Source organism: Leptodactylus fuscus, chromosome 1 (genome assembly GCF_031893055.1).
Source record: "Leptodactylus fuscus isolate aLepFus1 chromosome 1, aLepFus1.hap2, whole genome shotgun sequence".
In the NCBI taxonomy this organism is placed as follows: domain Eukaryota; kingdom Metazoa; phylum Chordata; class Amphibia; order Anura; family Leptodactylidae; genus Leptodactylus; species Leptodactylus fuscus.
The window spans coordinates 156,460,065-156,483,529 of NC_134265.1; the positions used below are offsets into that span (position 1 = coordinate 156,460,065).

At 39.9% G+C, this 23,465-nt stretch overlaps 1 protein-coding gene across 6 annotated transcripts in view; it reads left to right on the plus strand.

The window, feature by feature from the left end:
* Positions 1-23,465, plus strand: part of SMARCA2 (SWI/SNF related BAF chromatin remodeling complex subunit ATPase 2) — a 196,968-nt gene that overhangs the window by 77,409 nt on the left and 96,094 nt on the right. For 4 of the 6 annotated variants that reach the window (XM_075278718.1, XM_075278726.1, XM_075278710.1 and 1 more), the window contains exons 3-10: positions 1,666-1,798; positions 5,266-5,628; positions 7,937-8,038; positions 12,029-12,278; positions 17,893-18,019; positions 18,575-18,748; positions 19,870-20,043; positions 23,192-23,359. In XM_075278718.1, the coding sequence (XP_075134819.1) occupies positions 1,666-1,798; positions 5,266-5,628; positions 7,937-8,038; positions 12,029-12,278; positions 17,893-18,019; positions 18,575-18,748; positions 19,870-20,043; positions 23,192-23,359 (1,491 nt within the window). The remainder of the gene's footprint in view (positions 1-1,665; positions 1,799-5,265; positions 5,629-7,936; positions 8,039-12,028; positions 12,279-17,892; positions 18,020-18,574; positions 18,749-19,869; positions 20,044-23,191; positions 23,360-23,465) is intronic. The other 2 variants (XM_075278734.1, XM_075278757.1) reach the window with 1 other exon arrangement.

Below are 23,465 nucleotides of genomic sequence, written 5' to 3' on the forward strand. Positions count from 1 at the left end.
TGTCTGCAGGGGTCTTGTGAAGATGAATGGGACATCATCACGGCCTGAGCTTTAGGCTAAGGCCCCATGGGACGATACGCAGTGCTAAAGTGCTTTCCTCCGCTGACTTTCTGTTACCATTATATCTACGGGAATGCTGCCGGCACGGTTTTGGAAATGGGATTTGCATGAATCCCATCCACTTTGCAGATACTGTAAAACGCCGCAACTTTTCCTGCGGCGTTTCTGCAGCGGGCAAATCGTGCTGTTTCCGGCCCATGGGGATTCGGCCTTAAAAACTATAGTGTTGATGCCTAGCTTTAGGATAGAGCAACAATATTAGATGATTGGTGGGGGGCACTGTGCTGAACACACTGTATATTCTGGAGTCTCTACTCCCACTTGTCTTACAAACTAGTGTAATTCCATCTAGACCCCCACAGATCTCGATCAATTGCTCATCCAAGAAACAGGCTATAAGTTTTAAACACCTTGATGATTTATTTCAGTGAAATTTTTCTCAATAAATGAACATTTCCTTGTGTTCTTAGATGGATTTATATCATGATAATGGATCTATTGAGGGAACAAGATGAAAATCTGTCTTAAATTATATTAATCCAGCCTTTGATTAATCTTATGTTAGGTTTGTAACTAGAGAGGAAATGAACTCTGAAACTTTGCAGTTATTTTGAGACTGATTTTAGGACTGTAGGACTTCTATTGGAATGCTCAGTTTTTATATTGTGTGTTGAATACCTGTTTTTAAGCTGGTTCTTTTTTGGGTTCAGTAAGTTCTGCTTAAAGGGATTCTATCATTAAAAAAATGTTATTAAACTAAAAGCATGTAGGATTGGAAAGCCTACCTTTTTTTTTTTTTTTTTTTTTTTTGCAGGTCCGCGCTGCGGTCTTTCAATTTTTCTTCTTTTCTTCTTTATGATAATTGTGCTCAGAAAGCACAGGGGGCGTTCCCCTTGTGCCGCCTTTGTCTTCTACTCCTGATGCGTTTCCTTCTCTTCACTCTTCTTCTTACACAAGACCACCACAAAATGGCTGATGGAACAGCCGAGAGCGCATGTTCCATTGCCATTTTGTGGTGGTCTCGTGTAAGTGAGGTTCATCCAGCTGGTGTCACTTGATGTACACTACTGCTGGCACTATTACTGCTGGTACTTATGGTACAACTGTTAATTTTATACAGTCAATTACCTGGTGATTGCTTCCAACAGAATGGCCACAATCACTCAGAAAAATCATATAGACAAAAAAAAGTGTATCGTGCACTAGTCTTGGGGTAGGGGGATAGAAAAGACCTTATTGCTTTTCTAATTTCATTATTTCAAATTATGATAGAAGAGAAAAAATATTAGATTTGTTCAGATATGAAGTTTAGTGGGATCTTTATATGGCTAGACTATGAATATTAAAAGTTTGGCCTTTTATTTATCCTTCATTGTGTTAAAGGGTTTATCTCAAAGTGACTGCTTATCACTAGGATATCCTTCACTTCACTTTAATGAGTTCAAAGCCCCCACCAATCATAATGTGGGAGTAACCTGTTAATGGCAAAATTAAACCCCCTAGAAGTGAAATATACTATCTATTTTGTCACCTCTTCTATGGTGTGGGTAATGTATAATCTATTTGTAATCTGATCAGTGAAAATTAATAGATGCCTCTTTACAGCAGCCCATGGAGAGCATGCATGAGAAAGGAATCTCTGATGAAATGCATTGTGCTACTATGAAAAGCTCAAATATGAGGCCACCTCATGCTGGTATGGGCCCTCCACAGAGTCCCATGGATCAACATAGTCAAGGTACTTGTTTCTTTAAGGGTGCTGCCATACCATGAAGCACTGAGCCCTTGCTATTGTTATCGAGTATGGCTTATTCTCTTCTATTAGCAATGCTGATTTTCGGGTGCATTTAGTAACAACAAGTAATGGTCAATAAAATTATTTGCTAGGGCTCAGTGCCTCTGAGATAAGAAAATATAACATTTTTATTAAAATTTAAAGAGGTTGTCCACAGGGTTTATATAATAAAAAGACATACGGTTTTCCAATATACTTTTTGTATCAATTCCTCATGGTTTTCTAGATCTTTGCTTGCTGTCTTTCATTGTGCTTACTCAAATGGATAAAAATCAGTCCATGGTCATGTGATGAATTCATACTTAACATAGTAAAGTGCCCTTAAAGGGAGTGTGTCAGCAGTAAATTGGCTATAAATCTAATCGCTATAGACGTGCTTCCACAGTTTCCGAATATGCCTCTGTTGTTCAGCTTCGGAGATCCAGATTGCTTATTTTATTCATATACAAATGAGGTTAAAGAATCTAGAGCGGAGACCAAAGCCCTGGCAGTCCTTAAGTATTTTCTGCTCATTTTGCATGTGAATAGAACATTCATTTCTGTGAAATTGAGGCTCCTTAGTTGAATGACTGAGGCATATTTGGAAACTGTAGAATTACCTCCACAAGGTGCTAGGGCAAATTTATAGCCCTTGTATGCCAAGAGACAATTAACTCCTGTCTGTGCCAATTAACACCTTCACACATCCAATGTGAACCATAGTTGTAGATCCATACTACTCATAGTGTGAACTTTAGAAGATCTCTTTATGAGTAATCAGTTGATTTAGCATTTTATGGTTGCTGGCACATAATTCTACATGCTTTATGTGCGTTTTAGAGACCTCATTCTAGCCTTTAGGGTGCATTCACACTGAGTAAACGCTAGCTTATTTTGTAGAGTAAAATTACACTTGTAAATTTTGCTATCCCATTGACTTCAATGATATTTTACAGGCGTATTTTTTACAGGCGTATTTTTTACTGGCGTATTTTTACACTTGTAAAAAAATATCATTGAAGTCAATGGGATAGCAAAATTTACAAGTGTAATTTTACTCTACAAAATAAGCTAGCGTTTACTCAGTGTGAATGCACCCTTAAAGTGTAACTAAACTTTCAGACAAGTTTTGATTTTCAGGCAGTATTTTGTCTTTTTCCCTTAGGCCACATTCACATGGGGAGCGGATGGGCAGATTTTGGCACAGAGAGTGACGCCGGGAGCCGCGTCACTCTTGGGCCACAATGCGCCTGCCACGACTGTCGCGCTTCCCACTCAGGAGTAGGCTCAAATGAATGGGCCTACTCCGGAGGTTGCTGCCGCGTGGCAGACGCCGGGGCTGAATCAGACGCGGAGTCCACCTCAAGAAAGGGCATGTCTATTCTTTTCTCTGTGAGCGGCATGTTGCCGCTCATGGAAGAAAAGTAGACTGACGGTCTACATAGACTTCCATTGTGAGGGGGCGGATTATGACTTGGATTCAGTGCCATAATCCGCCCATGTGAACTATCCCTTACTTCTCTATTGAAAGCTGTCTCCTGCTTCTAATTGTGTGAAATGAAGATTAAGTGAGGGTAGGAGAGGGTCACTTGAAACGATTATATCCCTGGCGTTTAATTTTAAAGAAAAGTTTTACTTTCATTTGCCGCCATTTTGGGGTACATATGTTTTGATTAGCTTTTATTTACATTTTTTGGGAGGTCCATGTGAACTAACCCACAATTTTATCTTTTTTTTTTGTATTTTTTTTTTTTTAATGGTTTTTCAACCTTGCATTAAAAATGACATGGCATCTGTGTCTGGCTGGTCAATAAAATTACAACGATACCATATTTATATTGGTTTTTATTATACTCTTGCAAATAAAATGTCACTTTTTGAAAACTAATGATTTCCCTGGGGTCACCTTATTCTGAAATATTATTTAATGTTCTGTACGATGTACTGGGAATCAGGAAAAAAAATTCAGAATGGGGTTGAACTGGAGAAAAGCACAAATTTCTTATAAAATGCCCATTGCCTTTTTCCCTTATGCAGTATACACAATACACAATTAAAGACTTCATATTTGGCATCGCTGTGTCCATAAGAAGCTGTATTATAAAAGTAAACAGTTACTTAACCCACACAGTAGAGGTTTGGGGGGAAAAAAAGAGCTAGAAGTAACAATTTTTGCAATCTTGTCTCAGATAAAATGAAATAAAAGTTATCAAAAAGTCATATATAGCCAAAAATGATACCAATAAAAAAATACATCGAGGAGCTACTGGGAAAAGAGTAGTGATTTGGGGGTTTTCAATGCACTTTGATCAGCTTACATAGGCACTTTTCATCGTTTGGGAAACTAATTCTCTCTACACCCTTTGATAAATTGTTTGAGGGGTGCAGTTTTCAATATGTCACCTGTGGTATTCCACTTTACTGGTACTTTAGAGGTCAAACATGACAGGGTGTCCAGATACCAAACTTGTAAATCAGCCCTCCAATATCCACATGGCGTTCCTTCCCTTCCATGCCCTGCTGGGTGCCCAAAAATAAAGGGATTCTATCATTCAGCAAACTGATTTTGAGATAATCATATGCCTGAATAGCCTTTAGCCTGCTGAATCTGCTAAAGGTCTGCAGATAAATGCTATGTTTATGGCCAACGTTAAAGGGATCTTCCTAGCTTAGCCATTCATGGCTAATATGAGAATACCTTTCCATATGCCATGGACAGTATAACGGAATGGTGTTGCATAGCCAGTTTGGTTTCCATAATTCTGCCTGCCTTCGACTACAGCATATGGTATTCTCATCTTAACTTTAAAAGGCTCAGAAATAACCCTTTAAGAACCATATTATACAACCAAGTGACTAACTACTAAAGGCGGGTTCACAACTGCGCCCAAACTCCGTTATGCAGGTTTCCGTTTCTTGCCCGAGAAGCTGGACAGGAGACGGAAACCGGCAGGCACTTTTCAAACCCATTCATTTGAATGGGTTTGAAAAGTGTCCAGCCGTGAGCGCCAGTGAGCGTTTTGTGTTCTCCGCGGCTAAACCGTGTTTTTTTTTTTTTTTTTTATCTGGACACAGAGTCGGACATGCAGGACTTTGTGTCCGGTTTAAAAAAAAAAAAAAAAAACTGTGTCGCCGCGGAGAGCACAAAACGATCACGGGCACTCACCGGTGGGCAGTGAATGCAGGTTTCCGTCTCCTGCCGGCAGAAAACGGAAACCTGCATAACTGAGTTCGGGCCCAGGTGTGAACCCGCCCTACCATTGCTTTTTGTAAAATAATGCCAGGGATCCTCCTGCTATTGCTATGCTCATCACTATTGATCTAATTATTGAACAAATTGGTGAAAATACAGTATGTTGCAGTAGAATTGTTAATGTTATAGCAGCAAACCTATGTACAGTTCTTTACACACGGTTGTTTTTTTCCTTTAGGGTATATGTCTCCTCATCCTTCACCTTTGGGGGCTCCTGAACATGTATCTAGTCCTATGTCTGGTGGAGGGCCAACACCCCCACAGATACCTCCAACACAGCCAGGACTCATGATGCAGGGAGACCAGCAAGTTATTAGTCAGCCCAGTCGTGGACCCTCTGCATTTAGTCAGGTTCAGCTTCACCAACTGCGTGCTCAGATATTGGCTTACAAGATGCTGGCAAGAGGGCAGTCCTTGTCAGAAAATCTGCAGCTTGCTGTACAAGGAAAGAGGACCTTGCCTGCAATTCAGCAACAGCAGCCACCACAAGCACAACCAACACCACCGCAGCAGCCACCTGCTAGTTACATTCGACCACCAAGTAAGTTTTTTTTGTTTTGTTTATATATATATATACAGTCCTATGAAAAAGTTTGGGCACCCCTATTAATCTTAATCATTTTTAGTTCTAAATATTTTGGTGTTTGCAACAGCCATTTCAGTTTGATATATCTAATAACTGATGGACACAGTAATATTTCAGGATTGAAATGAGGTTTATTGTACTAACAGAAAATGCGCCATATGCATGAAACCAAAATTTGACCGGTGCAAAAATATGGGCACCTCAACAGAAAAGTGACATTAATATTTAGTACATCCTCCTTTTGCAAAGATAACAGCCTCTAGTCGCTTCCTGTAGCTTTTAATCAGTCCCTGGATCCTGGATGAAAGTATTTTGGACCATTTCTTTCTACAAAACAATTCAAGTTCAGTTAAGTTTGATGGTCGCCGAACATGGACAGCCCGCTCTCAAATGATCTGAAAACAAAGATTGTTCAACATAGTTGTTCAGGGGAAGGATACAAAACGTTGTCTCAGAGATTTAATCTGTCAGTTTCCACTGTGAGGAACATAGTAAGGAAATGGAAGACCACAGGGACAGTTCTTGTTAAGCCCAGAAGTGGCAGGCCAAGAAAAATATCAGAAAGGCAGAGAAGAAGAATGGTGAGAACAGTCAAGGACAATCCACAGACCACCTCCAAAGAGCTGCAGCATCATCTTGCTGCAGATGGTGTCACTGTGCATCGGTCAACTATACAGCGCACTTTGCACAAATAGAAGCTGTATGGGAGAGTGATGAGAAAGAAGCCGTTTCTGCACGTACGCCACAAATAGAGTTGCCTGAGGTATGAAAAAGCACATTTGGACAAGGCAGCTTCATTTTGGAAACAAATATTGAGTTGTTTGGTTATAAAAAAAGGCGTTATGCATGGCATCCAAAAAGAAACAGCATTCCAAGAAAAACACATGCTACCCACTGTAAAATTTGGTGGAGGTTCCATCATGCTTTGGGGCTGTGTGGCCAATGCCGGCATCGGGAATCTTGTTAAAGTTGAGGGTCGCATGGATTCCACTCAGTATCAGCAGATTCTTGAGAATAATGTTCAAGAATCAGTGACGAAGTTGAAGTTACGCCGGGGATGGATATTTCAGCAAGACAATGATCCAAAACACCGCTCCAAATCCTCAGGCATTCATGCAGAGGAACAATTACAATGTTCTGGAATGGCCATCCCAGTCCCCAGACCTGAATATCATTGAACATCTGTGGGATGATTTGAAGCGGGCTGTCCATGCTCGGCGACCATCTAACTTAACTGAACTTGAATTGTTTGTCCAAAATACCTTTATCCAGGATCCAGGAACTGATTAAAAGCTACAGGAAGCGACTAGAGGCTGTTATCTTTGCAAAAGGAGGATGTACTAAATATTAATGTCACTTTTCTGTTGAGGTGCCCATATTTTTGCACCGGTCAAATTTTGGTTTAATGCATATTGCGCATTTTCTGTTAGTACAATAAACCTCATTTCAATCCTGAAATATTACTGTGTCCATCAGTTATTAGATATATCAAACTGAAATGGCTGTTGCAAATACCAAAATATTTAGAACTAAAAATGATTAAGATTAATAGGGGTGCCCAAACTTTTTCATAGGACTGTATATATATATATATATATATATATATATATATATATATATATATATATATATATATAATCTGCATGGATTTTACTGCTGAATAAAGTTGATATGTGATTATATCTTTGTCCCATAAACAATAAGCCATCATGTGACTCTGAACTGTGGGAAAAAAAATAGCAGATACGCAAAAACACAAATTGGCTCGGACTTTAAGGGGTTAGTAATCTATTGTAATTAGTGTTGAGCGAGTAGTATTTGATCGAATACCTCGCCGGCATAGGAATGCGTGTAATCTGCCGAACACCAAGGGGTTAAACACTTCAAATATTCGATGCGTTTAACCCCTTGGTGTTTGGCCGATTACACGCATTCCTATGCAGGCGAGGTATTCTATTGAATACTACTCGCTCAACACTAATTTATAATGTATGTACAGATTCTGTATACACCCCAAAACAAACCATGACTCTGACATTACTTAGACTCTACAACTCTGCTGTTATTACATGTTTGTATTCGCTTTTACCACCTGTGGATTATTGCTAGTTGGTGGACTACACGTCTACTTGCCACCTGAAACCCTGGCGAGTACAGATGCAGCCCGTCAGTTAATGGCAAATTGCACTTGTTAGTTTGGCAACTTCTTTGCAGAACAGAATTTGGCTTGAGTTTTATTTTCACTCTTCTTGCTTATTCAAAGGTATGGGAATGCACCCAATGAGTGTGACCCCTTCTGGTGCAGGACCTGCCCCTGGAATGACTGGACATGCTGCCACAATGACTTTAAAGCCCTGGGGAGAAGGTAAGGCTGCAGCTTGCCATGTGTCAGCTGAAATCAAATTCCTAAGCTCTGTGGTGGTTCTAGTGGTCAGTCCGCAACAATGAAATATTTGTGTCATGTCTAATTAATATAGTATACGGGCTAGTATTGAGAAAACCCATTTACAGTAGGTTCACACCCGTGCTTAAAAAAAGCCGTTAACCATGGAAAACCACAGACCACATGGACTATAATGGGGTCTGCCGGTTTTATGCCTTAAAAATCCAGAAAGTAAGCTTGCAGGACTTTTCTCTTTGCATTTTTATAGTGGAATGGGGAACGGAATCCCCGATATCAGGCGCAGGTGTGAACCTAGCCTTAGGCTGACGCTTCTGTTGAAATAAAGCTTTTTTGTGGTCTCTTTAATGCTCTTTTATCCTGTTAAAAAAACAAGCCACATTTGGCATTGCTGTGTTCATAACAACTTGTGCAATGAAACTGAAGCTGTTATTTTATCTGCATGGTGAATGCCTTTGAAGAGAAAAATCCACCAGAAAGAATGACTTTTGGGCATCTTGCTTCATAAAAAGTTGAATTAAAAGTAATCAGAGAGTTGCAGTACAACCTTTTCCGCAAAAAAACCTCTCAACTAGATCTCTCAACAGAAAAATAAAAATATTATTCGCCTTAGAAGATGTGATGCGAAAACAATGTAATATTTATGAAAATAGTTTTTTTTCTCTGCAAATTTGGTACAGTTTTGGCGAAATTTCACTGTCCCACAGACTAAAAGTAATGTTACTTATGCTGTACTGTGTGTGGCAAATAAATTTAAACCCTGGTTTTTTTTTTTCTGCACCACCATACAGCAGTTTCTGCCCGCCTATATGAAATTGTGGTACCTGGGATATTCCTCTTAACAATGTCATATATAAGGCTATAAAATGCTATTTGGGTACAGAACAGGGCGCAAAATGGAATGAGCGCTATTTGACTTTTGGGGCATAGGCTTGGATTGTCTAGTTTTTGGACAGCATTCCACTTTGACAAATTGGAATTCTATGAGACATGACCACATTTTGGAAACTACAATCCTCAAGGAATTGATCAAGGGGTGTAATGAGCATTTTTGACTTGCAAGTGTTGTACTAATTTTATTTCTCAAAAAAGAATGTGCAGATGTTGCATTTGGAGAAAAATCCACTAAATGGATTTTAGAGTCTCTGTTAGCACAACATATATATAGTATAGGGCACTACAATGAAATTTTTCTTTTAAATTTCATGTTTGCTTTGCACCATCTCCTTTGTATTCATTTTTGGAAGCACCACTTGGGTCAGAATGTTCACTATATCCCTTGAGAAATTCATGAAGGGGTGCAGTTCTTAAAATGAGCTCATATCTTAGAGATGTAATTAAAATAAATAAATATTCACAGAGTCTCTGCAATTGTTCATCAGTTCAGTGTAGATGACCAATTTAGTTCTCAAACGTGCCGAAAGATTAGGTCCACATGTAGAATGTTTCTAAGATCAGAAACCCAGCATAAGGCTCTAGTAGCATGACAGTGCTTTAATAGTGTGCTAGCCATGCTTACCATGGCTAGCAAAATGACCCATTTATCTTTATGGTCCTGTTTACACATCTGTATATTAGAGGGATTGTGAATGCACAGTGAAAGACTTGAGGGCAAAACTCAGGGCAAGTCCTATATCCATTTTGTGGCCTGGACTCCCTAGATGAAGTGAATGAGTCCATGGGGGGGGGGGGGGCATCTATAATGCAATCTGCAGAGTTTTACCACGGCCCGGGCACATGTACACAGTAGTGTGCATGTAGTCTAATAACTGGAGAGCTTACTTTAAGCAGTGGCAAAAACTGGGCACTGAAAAGAAATTTATGGAAAATTTAAATTTTTATTTTGCACCATCCTCTGCACATTAAATTTTGGAAAGCGTCCTTGTGGTCTAAAAAGGAATAGCTTTCAAAATGTCACTTCTTGGTACTTTTGACTGCACTTTCACCTTATAGGCTGTGCAGAGGCATCATGGTGCATGAAAATGGTTTATTTATTTAAATATCTGCCTTCTAAAAACTTACTGGCTCCCCTCTCCTGCACCCTGACAGCAGTTTTCATCCACATGTGGCATAGTTTTATATACTCAGGGGAAATTGTGTAAGACTTCTGGGGTACATTTTCTCCTTGGACCCCATTTCAAAGCGAAATATTTCACGGCTGAAGCAATCTTTTACTGTAAAAAAATTTAAATTAAAATTTTTGACATTTGCGGTCAAAATGCTCACTATTTGGGGGTGATTTTTCTCTTATAACTCCTTGTGGAAAAGGAAATATTTAGGCAAAAGAAACCATTTTACTTTTATTTACCTAGTACCATTAATTCTATGGTGCTGTACACTTGTGAAGGGATTTACATGGGGCTTTGCAATAATCTTAGGTCATGTGCATCTTATATGCAATACCCCCAAGGGTAAAATATGATGAGGGTGAAAGTGGTTGTAGCCTAGGGCGTGATAGCAAATAATTTGACCCCATTTATAATCTGTCTTCGCAATCAACTATATTGACATCTGCCAATACAGTTGATTACTGTTGTGGGGCATGGAAGTCTACTGTGGGTGAGTATATTTTGGGAGAACCTCACAAGATTAATATCACAAGTTTTGCTTGACTGTTTAATTTGGATTGAACGTGTCCAAACTTGAAGTGCTATTCCTGTACTCTGGGTTCTCTTCAGATCCCAGAATATCATTAGAGGAGGCCCAGGGGAGGTTATAAACTGTGTTATTCCCTTTCCCTTGGCTCCAGTGTGGTCCGCGTCCTCTTTGGGCCTTTTCAGGCCTCTTCAGTGACGTCAAAGACCGCTGAGGCTCGGGCTTTACTGGCGCCGCTGGAACTCTCCAAATGTGTTATGGTGCCTGAGAACGCTTTCAGCAAACCTTATCCCTCAAAAGTCCACTTACATACCGTACTGTGCAAACTTTTTAGATGGGGGTGGCAAAAAATGCTAGAAAGTAAGAATGTTTCAAAAGTAGAAGTGTTAGTAAGTTATTTTTGTCAGCTAATAAAATTACGTGAACAAACGAAAGAGAAATCGAAATCCAATCAATGTTCAATGTGCCTGCTTTGCTTCCATAAATAACCTTGTCAATTCTTCTAGTTCTTCTGTGGATGTAGGCTTGCTCAAATCCTTCTCTTTTCCTGTAATCCCTGACAGACTTTAAGATGTTAAAATATCATCCATATCATCCCTTCCAGGACCCTTCCTCCAAATAGTGGTTACACCAAGATTTCATTAACATTTCTCTTTCGTTTGATCAATTTATTTGACAAAAACAAGCTAAAAATAATTAAACTAAATAAAACACTTTGCAGAATTTTTTCCACATGTAGAACTGTTGCAAAGTACTGTGTATCATCATTACATTCATCTACACAGAGTTTAATTTGATTCCAACAACTTTGTGCATTTATTTATTTTTCAGAAGGTACATAGCTAAATGTGTTAAAGGGAATCTGTCACCAGGATTATGCTGCCTGGTGTGAGGACATTATTATGTAGTGACAGGAAATCCTGATTCAATTACTGGGTGATTTAGGCACTAGCAATGTCTGAATAAAAAACAAAAAATTACAAAATATTAATCCGAAATTTCGTAAGATTTTAAGATGTCAGAAACTGACTTCAACAAGAACCAAAACTGTTGGAATGAAGTGGTCTTGGAACTGCTTCCTATGCAGTTCAACCCCTACAAATTGGTACCAGTTATACAGCAAATGGTATTCAGCGGGGAATGTGCGCCAAAGAGTTTTGACATAAGGTGTTTCTGAGTAATTTAATAGAATATTCAAGCAAGTGCAATATACAAATGCAGAGTACACTACTATGGAACTGTGTTTGCAGCCATTTCTAAGTATAAAGTCTATTTAGTCTTTTGAGTTCTTTAGGATTTAGTTTTCATCTATTTGATTTTGTTTTCCATCATTTATGACCTTGATGTTCTTACCATTAGGTCAAACTTCTGATCTCAATGTTCCAAGTACCCCACAGAAGCTTTCTGTACCACCGCCAAGTGGCAGGCCATCACCAGCACCACCTGCAGCTCCACCATCTGTTGCTTTGCCTGGTCCATCAGTCCCTCAGCCTACCCCTGGACAGCCAGCTCCAATTGTTCAACTCCAGCAAAAACAGAATCGAATAAGTCCAATCCAAAAGCCCCAAGGTTTAGATCCTGTGGAAATACTGCAAGAAAGAGAATACAGGTAAACGACAGAACACACAGTGCCAGAATACCACCATTCTTCCTGTTGATCTTTTATTGCTTACTGGAGGTGAACAAAGAAAGACTGGATAGTCTTGGCGTCATGGCCTCTACATGTATTTGTTGCATTTACTTTGATTAAAACATGATACAGCCATCAAATTCAACCTTTTTCATGTCTTTTATATACCATTCAGTGCTGGATATGAAAGAGATGCGCTGGTTTAATGTTGTGCCCCCTTCACTCTTTTTCAGTTATATGTTCACTGGTCAATTATTTTTGTTTACTAGAGATGAGCGAGTACTGTTCGGATCAGCCGATCCGAACAGCACGCTCGCATAGAAATGAATGGACGTAGCTGGCACGCGGGGGGTTAAGCGGCCGGCCGCCAACAAAGCGGAAGTACCAGGTGCATCCATTCATTTCTATGGAGCGTGCTGTTCGGATCGGCTGATTATTACTACTAGTCCTTCTCTTGTTCTGTCTTCCCCAATTTTATTGTCTTTATTACTGTGGCCTAGGTGCATTATGTTACATCTGTGAGCCTTTACAATTCTCTGCCATGTGCTTGCTCAGGCCTGGTCCGAACGCATTGACAAGTGGTGAGCAGTGAAAGCACGCAAATGCCATAGACTATAATGGGGTCTGTGTGCTTTCTGCACGAGTCATGCAGACCATGAAGTACTTTTCTGTCCACATGCTTCATGCAGACACCGCACGGAAAGCACACAGACCCCATTATAGTCTATCCGGACTCCCCGAACAGATTACCGAACGAAGATGTGAATCAGGTCTGAGGCTGACAGTGAAACTGAGCTTAAATTATCCTACAAAGTTTTTTTTCATTAGCAAACTTTCAAGCCCATCCTCAAGGTTGTTAAAGGGTTATTATATCTATAATACCAATATTATACCTATTATATAAAGCATCACTTTATGATTATGGGGGACTTCTCTGAGTCACCCTACAATCCTCGATAGGAAGGGAGCAACCTGGTTTAATGTCATGGCTCTATTTTTTTTGTTCCCCTTCTGCACTGTCAAAGTTGCTGCTTTTTGTTTATCCTGCCTCCCCAATAATGGAAAAAGTGTTATTATACCTGGAAATTATCAACTTGCCTTGCAAAGTATAAGTTTTGTATTGTGTAAAAGTAGTTTGACTGGCTGTTCTTATGGTATAGTCAAAAAATATTAGCTGTGGCTGGAGAATCATGCTGTTCTTTGCATCTAGGAAAGTAGATAGAAAATCTCAGTCAGTGGGCTCTGTAATTTGCTGTTTGCCATGGTCTTTTAGGATGGTTCCCGCTGAAGCAAGCTCTTGTTTCCTGGCTACTAAAAAAAAAAAAAAAAAAATTAAGAAGTGTTACTGGCATCAGGCATTTGCCTAACTGAGAATTAAAGGTTGACTCAAATGTGTGGGAGTGGGCAATGAAAGAGTTGGTTAATAAGCTGCAGTTGCTTCCCTGTGGTGTGAGACATGTGTCATTGTCTCTTGTGTTGGCGGGAGGTCTAGCAATAGTACTGCACCCTGGGGCTAATTACGTGTAATGATCTTTAAGGGGCACAAGTCCACATAACATCAACATACTAATAATTGCTTTGACCAGCTCCCCTGCATAGTCTGCACACAAGAATCCATTTACTTACCAAGTACAAACTGAGCTATCCCTTGGTGTGCTGTGCTAACACCTAAGGGAACATTTCTTCGATCTTTTACTATTATTGCATTTAATCTAAAGGAGAGAAAACATCCTTTCCTTGTAGGAGGAAGAAGAAAAGAAACTATAAAGATTACAATGAGCAGCTCCTGCTGTGCTTTTTTCACTGATGCTGCAGTGCTGGAACGCTCCTCCTGAAAACCTCAAACTACCATTAATAAAAAAAAAAAAAAAAAACAATGAATGAAAACATAACCTGAGTGACAGTAATCTGTTTTCTTCTTTTGTGACAGGTGATCACAGATCCAGTTTTGAACAGATCCCTGTACTCTTGTGCAGATAGCAAGTCTTCGTATGGTCTCCTGGCATTACATACTCGCATTTATGCCGGCAGATGGAATGTCTGCATCTCAGAAAATATATGTGCATATTTTTCATTAGACTGGAGCCATAATTTAAAAGCTTCTATTTGTAGTATACAGAACCAAATGCACTGTTAGGCTGGGTTAACACGGGGTTTTTTGGGCTGGATTTTGACGCAGAATCCATTTCAGAATCCAGCTCAAAAAACCACTTCCCTTTGACTTCAATGGGAGCCGTTCACTTCCTTTTTCCGGGAGCAGTTTCTTCCCGCTCGCAGAAAAAAAAGAAGCGACCTGCCCTTTCTTGCTATAGATTCCATGGCACAACACTCCCTCCCGACTAGGCCAATTCATTTGGGCCTAATCCGGAGCAGAATGCCGTGACTGGATGCCGTTGTACTGCATCGGCATCCAGTTTTAGAGAGCCAGTTTTTGGACAGGATTCTGAGGCGGCTGCCGCGTCAAAATTCGGCCTAAAAAATCCTGTGTGAATCCAGCCTTAAAGGGGTGTTCCAATGAACTGTTTTTAAATTTGTAGATAATTAAACGTAAAACATTTTCGCAAATAGAAGTAATTAAATATTTTGCAGAGTTTTAAAGATTTTCTCTAAATATCTTGTGGGCACAGTCTTTTAGTCTTGATGGGTCACCAGTGGATACGACCATGAATGCAGAAACTTTCTAAGGTCAGAGAATCAGTAATGATTTCCTTATCATGGCTGGGATATCTTCTTATACATGTAGTGTCCCTGCCTGATAACCCATATACAATAAGAAAATCATGGCTGGGTTCCTCACAAGTCCCAGACCATATAACTTCACACTGACTACTTTTAAGTCCATTCTGAATTGTCATAGGATCAGAACAAAAAAATTAAACAGCGGGAGGAGCACATTATGTTTACATAATCATTTACTTTAATGTAAAAAAAAAAAACAAGTCTGAAGCTTTCTTCCATTTTATTTTGTATTGTTTTAGATGAAAGATGAAAAAACCATACCAAAAAAAGTCCCTTTGCCATACAAAAATGCTTGTCTCTGTAGATTAATGGGAAAACGTACAAAGTTGGTATCAGCACATCTACCCTGTTTTTCCAAAAAGAAGGCCTACCCTGAATATAAGCCCTAGCTTGATTTTGAAGGGTTTTTGGAGTAGGCTTGAAATATAAGCCCTAGTTAAAGTGAGAGCCTCCATTGTTAGGTTTTGTCAAGTGATGTCATGGAGACGAAAAATAAGCCTAATGTAGATCCCCAACTGTTCTGTACAAGTTCCCCAGTGCCTCCCGCCACGGTAGGGCAAAATCCGCTCACCCGCTCCAGAGTCCCGCCTCCCGGCCACTACTGTGCTGTTGGCTTGGCATGGCCAGACGTCAGATGCCATCTCTGCTCACTCACAGACGCAGCCACTCCACTACAGCACCTCCCCCTTAGCGGAGAGGAGATAGAGAGGGCATGATCGCCACTGCCACACAGTGTCTGCTGCGGTATTTAGCTGGAAATGGTCTGGGTCTGTCAGGTCAGTCTGTATTTCATCCAGTACCAGGGTGACCAACTGTGGTGCCTCTTAGCTAAAGTTTGCTTCTAGAATATGCTCAGAATTAATCAAATAGTTCCATATTACAGTGTATTAATACACACCCCACCCTTTCCCATAGTATATACTTTGTATTTACAGGGGGACAATTACCAGTATCAGTGTAATAGCTGCTTTTCACTTACCTACCTGTCTTCACATAAATGTGTACACCAAGGTATGGAGAGTTTGCTGGCTCAGGTCCTTTATTCAACAGTTTTGTGGCATCACCTCTTTACCTTTTGCGCTATACAGTAATTTTGCCACAAAAAAAAATGGTCAGATTGTCTCCTAAGGAGAAGGAAGGCTTTAAAACACTCTAAACCACAAAGATGTAATTCAGCAACACTGCATGAGACTCATTTTCTCTCCTCCTGAGTACAAAAAATTGAATTAGAATTAGGTCAGACAGGTTTCTCATAGAGATTGAACTGTAAATCAAGAGGGGTTACTATTCCAGCAAGAAACAGCCTTGTATTACAGACTGGGGATATTTTTCAGGGCCAATGAAGAGGTTTATGGATCCTTCAGGAGATGAGAATATATTGAAAAGAGAATCGGATCATATGTAATATTATGACCCTGCCAGTTCAATAGTATACATTAATGTTGATGTATTTCTATGTATACATTCAGCGTGTTTTAATTATTCATATAGCATGCCAATGTGTATTAGCAGTAAATAGTGCTGTAATTGCTGACTAAAACAAAATTGCTGCATGTGCAGATCTCTGCTTTGGGGGCTTGAGATTTCTGCCTACTAGCAAAAAATATACACTGTATTATGTTACTTTTCCTTATTTGTTCGTTAACAAATGAATACGTTTAGATTTGGAAAAACAAATTGTGCAGACGTGCTTGATGTTTTCCGTAATTTGCATAGAAATGAGTGGTGAGAGCGGTGCTCATCCACTGCCAATTCTCTGCATTCCTTGTCTGGATGTTGTGTTTGAGGAGTCTGGCTAGGACACCTTTTCTAGACATTGGACTACAGGGACAGAGTGAATCGTTTGTTACTTTGGTGCCAAATATTAATTTAAAATAGGCCAGGCAAGGGTGGGGGATGTAAGAATGAGAAAAGTATCTAACTTGACTTATAAGGTGCTCCAAATTTATCCTACAGTGTGCACCACAGGGATAAATTTAGCACACTTTATGCCCACTTGATTTTGTTTTATTTTGTCTAAATCAATTGGAAAATTCTGAAAATCGCACAGGGTATTTTGGACCAGAATTTGACGTGGAAGCCGCCTCAGATTCCGGTTCAAAAAACAGGTAGCCGTGACTGGATGCCGATGCAGTGCACCGGCATCCAGTTGCGGCACTCTGCTCCGGATTAGGCCCAAATCAATGAGCCTAGTCAGGAGGGAGTGTCTTCAGGTGGACGTCCAGCTGCGGCATCCACCTAAAGAAAGAGCTTGTCGCTTCTTTTTTCCGGGAGCAGCATCAAACCACTCGTGGAAAAAGGAACCCACTGATTTTAATGGGAGGCATTTTTTGGTCAGGATTTTGAGGCGGATTCCGCCTCAAAATCCTGAACAAAAAAACCCATGTGAACTCCGCCTAAGGGTACGTAGATTAGCTTCTCAATTTTAAGAACATAACTGTTGTATTGATGCAGTAAATTAATATAGCTCAGTTGTGTAGAAATCCTGATGTGTTGTGAAGTTAGCCAGACTGCTGTACTATGGAGCAGTACAATATGTTTGCCCTGTTGTATCGTTGGTTAGACTTCCAGGCAAGAATGATCTACAAGCACACAGAGTCTGATGGAGTATGCCACAATTCTTTTGCAAGTTATCAGACTGATATCGTACTTTGTATAAAGTCAGGTCAAACCATGTTAAAACTGAGCTGAAGTGTAGCACTTAGGCACATTTATGAGCCACATTTGTCCCTTTTTACTCCTTTGTTAATGTTTTTGTTGGTGAATGCAATACATATGAAAAAAACTGGTTACTGTGTGATCTGTTGACTATCATTTTCCAGTATTAAAAAGGCTTTTCACTTTGTATGTTCAGGCTCCAGGCTCGTATTGCCCATCGAATCCAGGAACTAGAAAACTTACCTGGCTCTCTGCCACCCGATCTGAGAACAAAAGCTACAGTGGAATTAAAAGCTCTTAGACTTCTAAACTTCCAGCGGCAGGTGACTAAGTGATTTTGCTTCCTAACTGAAATTTTATTTATTTTATCAAATTGCCAACTTGTTCAATTGCAGAGTTCAAATATAAAGCAACATAGAATTAATAGTGCTATATAAATAAACAATAATAATAATAAATTGGGAAGATCTAATAGTGCAAATAGTCAGTGGCAAGTTTGTATGTCTTGTCCAATCATAATAGCAAGTGAAGGATGTGAAAAAGCTGTGGTTTTACAAAAGTATTGCGGATGAGTAATGTCTCTTATGAGATGTGCAACAGTACTAATTTTTTTTACATTTAGTTTATATACATTGGGGTTATCCCCTTTCATGTTCTCCAGTTTAGTGATCTGTGCAGTTTCCAGGTATCGGACCCCCTCCGATCACATGCTGATGTCATTAGTAAAAAAAAAAAAAAAAATCAATTGGGGGCTGGACAAACCCTTTTTAAATTTACCTTGGTTTTATCAGTTAGTTTGCGAAATTGCCATAGGTCTCTGTAATGATGTAAAGGTTTTGCAATGTTGATATAGTATATTATTTTATTTTTTTGCGCAGCTAAGACAGGAGGTTGTGGCATGCATGCGACGGGATACCACACTTGAAACTGCCCTCAACTCCAAGGCTTACAAGAGAAATAAGAGACAAACCCTACGTGAAGCCCGTATGACTGAGAAACTTGAAAAGCAACAGAAAATTGAACAGGAACGAAAAAGGAGGCAAAAGCACCAGGTACAGAAAACTTTGTTTAGTGCATTATGTGGTAGTAACACCAGGTGAAAACGGAGATAGAGATTTGCTATGGATTACCATTATGGAGTCCAAATTTCTATTGAATATATAAAGGAGATGTGCAAGACTTCGCAAACATGCTTTCTTGTTCACAATAAGTGACATCATGCCCATTGGTCATGGCCATTGGGCCACTCATTTTAATGGGATGGAGATGTGGCATAACCATATGACCAAACACAATGTCACTTCCTTAGAAGAAGGAAGCAACCATGTTTTTGAAGTCCTGTACAACTCATTTAATAGAATATTTATCAGACTCCTACTAGTGGAACTAGTCAGTGGAAGTTTTACAAGTTGAGCAGTTGGGAAAACAGAATATTGCTGGTTTATATCAAACAAGTCCAGCAATGAGACCTCATTGATTATATAATTTTATTTTACTCGTATTTAGTGCCAAAATATTCTGCAGTATTTAACAGTGCTCATCACTCTCTGTCCCAAATATGTCTTTGGCCTGTGGGTGGAAGGTTGAGTACTCAGAGGAAACTATACAATATACAAACTCCATGCAAATGAAGTTCTTGGTCAGGACTCCACTGCAAGGCAACAGTGCTAACCACTTAGCCACTGTGCTGCAATATGCACATTTGCAATTTGTTGTATACTGTAAAGAATGTGTGTAACCAAAATGCTTGGCCTATTAGAAAGGATCAGATTTATTAAAAGTCAGCATGCCTAAGCCTTCCTTCCCCATTCGCTATTGGAGGTTTAACGTTAGATTATTAGGCGACGATTAAGAGGATTTTATTAATATATATGATATGACCAAGTTTAGACCCATACTACTCAGACAAACCTGCTCCCCTAACGTATTTCCTCAAAACCAAAAAACTTAAAACATTATACAAGCAGGAAACACAATTTAATTGAATTCTCCAAGAAGTTTACATTGTAATATAGAATTAATCATAAGTGATCAAACAATGAGAGATGCTTACAAAGTGTGTGTTTCTTGACACAAACCAGCCATAAAAGACAATGGGGCCGTTTTATCATGGCGTTGGGGGTCACACTTATCAAATGGTTACTTTACCTCTACCTTGCTTTCTTAACTACAGGAATATCTAAACAGTATATTGCAACATGCCAAAGACTTCAAAGAATACCACAGGTCGGTCACTGGCAAAATCCAGAAACTTTCTAAAGCTGTTGCTACATGGCATGCGAACACAGAACGAGAACAAAAGAAGGAAACTGAACGAATTGAGAAAGAAAGAATGAGAAGATTGATGGTAAGTTAATGGCAGAAAGTATACACAGTCTAACCAAAAATGGTACATGTGAAATTATAATCTATTCCAGGGGTCAGCAACCTTTTTGGGTTGGAGGGGACATAAAAAATAAGGAAGTGAAGCACCTACATGTGAGTCCTTAATTGGTGTATACAACTTTCGGCTCAACATAGAGCTAAGAGTAGTCTGCAGTAAGCCTGCTTTGTGGGGAGCAGAGTATGCTTCTCAGACAGCCAAGTCTTTTTCTTAAAGGGGTATTCCCACGTCGCATACTCGCCAGTCTTCACTCCTTTAAAATCTTCTTTCTTCCTGGTTTCTTGCATCATTTGGTGGGCGGGGTTTCACATGCAACCTGCCGTTTAGCTCCGCCCCCAAATTTGTGTGTAGCTCCACCCACCCATATTGGACTATGAAGTACAGGCAGCAGCAACTCCATTCTGTGTTACATACAGAGACTGCCTGTCTCTGCCATAATGAACACAATTGTATTAGCTAACCTGATAACTGGGAGAACAGAAGAAATGAAAGCAGCTCCTCTCCCCTATCTGAGAGCAGGAAGCTAGGTCACGTGGTGTAGACACAGGAATAGCTAGATACACAGGCTCGCTCTGTGCACTTAGCCCCTCCTCCCTCCCCCCTCAGAGCAGCAGATACATCACTTGACTCATGATCAGCTAAGTCAGGGCTATGGCCACAAAGAATTGAATAAAGTAAGATAGTGGACAGACAAAGCAGTTTTGCTGAAGCATTGCATTTAGGAAAAGTCTTACATCCACATTAACAAGCAGTATAGATAGGATCCTTGTGATGGGACAACCCCTTTAAAGCAATAAACAAATTTTCCAACCTTGTTGAAATGAGCAAAGGCAAGTTTACTTGCACAGGGAGTTGCTGTCCTTTGACTAGGATAACCCATGGCCCAGGCACTAGTACATCCAACCTTGCACTCTCTAGCCTTCCATTCAACTGATCCGGCACATGTATATTGTGATTTTGGTAGTTTAAAGTAGTAGCCAGAGAGCACTGTACACTATAGTTGTGCACACATTACAGATAAATAAACAAACAATACTTATATCTGGTTTAGGGCTTTTTTTTTTTTTTTTTTGTATCCTTGAATTCTAATAGAGGAGATTGTAGAAGAGTCATTTTTATAAAGAAAAACTATACCTCTAAACCAGATAAACATACAGTTTGTTTTTTCATGTATTAGTGCAGCTTTATGTCACACAATCAGTCAAAAAAAAAAAAAAAAGTTGTTTCTGTTATAATGGGTACAAATGACTCTCCATTCTGCAGTATTAGGGTCAGTTCACACGTGAACTGCCCGCGCGGGTTTTGACACCGAGAGAGACGCGGAGAGCCGCGTCTCTCTCTTGTCAAAACCCGCCTGCCGCGACCATCACGGTCGTGGCTTTCCCCTCCGCTGTTGGCTCAAATGAATGAGCCGACATAGGAGGGAACTGCCGGGGGCGGAAGCCGCACGGCTGAGCCCGCGTGGCTTCCGCCTGAAGAAAGGGCATGTCCTTTCTTTTGTCCGCTAGCGGCAGCCCGCCGCTAGCGGAAAAAAAAAGCCCGGTGGTCTACATAGACCACTATTGTAAAGGGGCGGATTTTGAAGCGAAATCCGCTGTCAAAATCCGCCCCTTTGCCTACGTGTGAACTAGCCCTTAAAAAAAAAACAAAAAACAACCCTGATACATGAAGCAACAGAAGCAAACTGATGGCAAAAAAGGACCATCTAAATCAGTGGGCTTTTTAGAACAATGAAAGGCAACAGCAGTGGGTTTTTTGTTTCCTGATCTTGACATGGAATTTTTTTTTATACTGTCCAGATGTTCTGCCAGTGATTGTAACAGTTTCTGATTCACAAAGTATGGCCTGCTTTGCTAGACACTGCAGTACTGTTATAGTGTATTTACCCCCTTCCAGATATCCCCCTATACACATCTGGACAACATCAGAGTGGATTGCAGTTACGGCAGTGTACATGCACAGATCTTTAAAAAAGCATCTTTCTTTAACTACCGTATATACTTGAGTATAAGCCGAATTTTTCAGCACAGTTTTTATGCTGAAAAAGCCCCCCTCGGCTTATACTCGAGTCAGAATTTTATTTTATTTTATTTTTTTTAGGGGGGGGGGGGGGTGTCTATGACAAGCCGCAATATCAATGTATAGAATCTCCCATAAAATAGTGGGGGGGGGGGGAGAGAAGCTTTAAAAAAATAAATAAATAAATAAAAGTTGTAAATTCCTCCTTTCCCTAGAATACATATAAAAGTAGAAAATGACTGTGAAACACATACACATTAGGTATCCCTGTGTCTGACAGTGCCCGGTCTACTGAATATAGGAGATCTGCAGTGCTCCTGTACTGTCGGGAAGGGGTTAATAGGAGCACTGCAGATACCCTCTATACTCAGCCAGACTGAATTCCAAGTGGGGGAAAAAAAACCCAGTCCCCATCTCAGGGAATGGGCAGACAGACAACCAAAACACCCCCTCCCCTTCCCCAGCACCCAGCATCTACTGCACCCAAAAACTCTGACCATTTTAATTTTTTAAATTTTCCAGGAGCTGCTGCATTTCCCTCTAGGCTTATACTCAAGTCAATAAGTTTTCCCAGTTTTTTGTGGTAAAATTAGTGGCCTTGGCTTATATTCGGTCGGCTTATACTCGAGTATATACGGTACCTAGTATAGTAAATAGTGTACACTATAATGCAAAATATTAACAGGTTAAACCTTTAAAGTGAATCTGTCAGTGTGATATGCTGTATATTACCGCTAGTGGTCTGTACTTCTAGTAACCATATCAAAATATATAATTTTGCTGTTCAGCTGCTAGGAAGAAATGAACTGGCTTGAAGTTTATATCTGGTGTAAATACATGGAGGATAGCATTTTATGCAGATTAGGTTTCAGTTTGGAGTGTCTCGCTCTCCCTTCCTTCAGCTTTAACTTTATTCAACCTGATTAGTTTACAAAGGTGCCATTAAAGTTAGGCCTACATGGCAGCTGCGATCAAACTTGTAACTTGGTTGAGTTTTTAGCATATTCATCAACTATATAAGTAAATTAATCTAAAATAAATATTTTTAAAGTCCATAAACTAAGGAGTAATGTGCACTGTGCTTCTTTAACAGGCAGAAGATGAAGAAGGTTATCGTAAGCTTATTGACCAGAAGAAGGATCGCAGATTGGCCTACCTCCTCCAGCAGACTGATGAATATGTGGCTAATCTTACCAGCTTGGTGTGGGAGCATAAACAAGCACAGGCTGCTAAAGAGAAAAAGAAGAAGAGAAGAAAGAAGGTAAAAACAAAATATGTACTGAGCTTTGAACCTGGGATGTGTCCTTTGAGCAGTTTAGCTGTTTTATTTAACCCTTTCAGGACCAAACATTATTGATACCCCTATG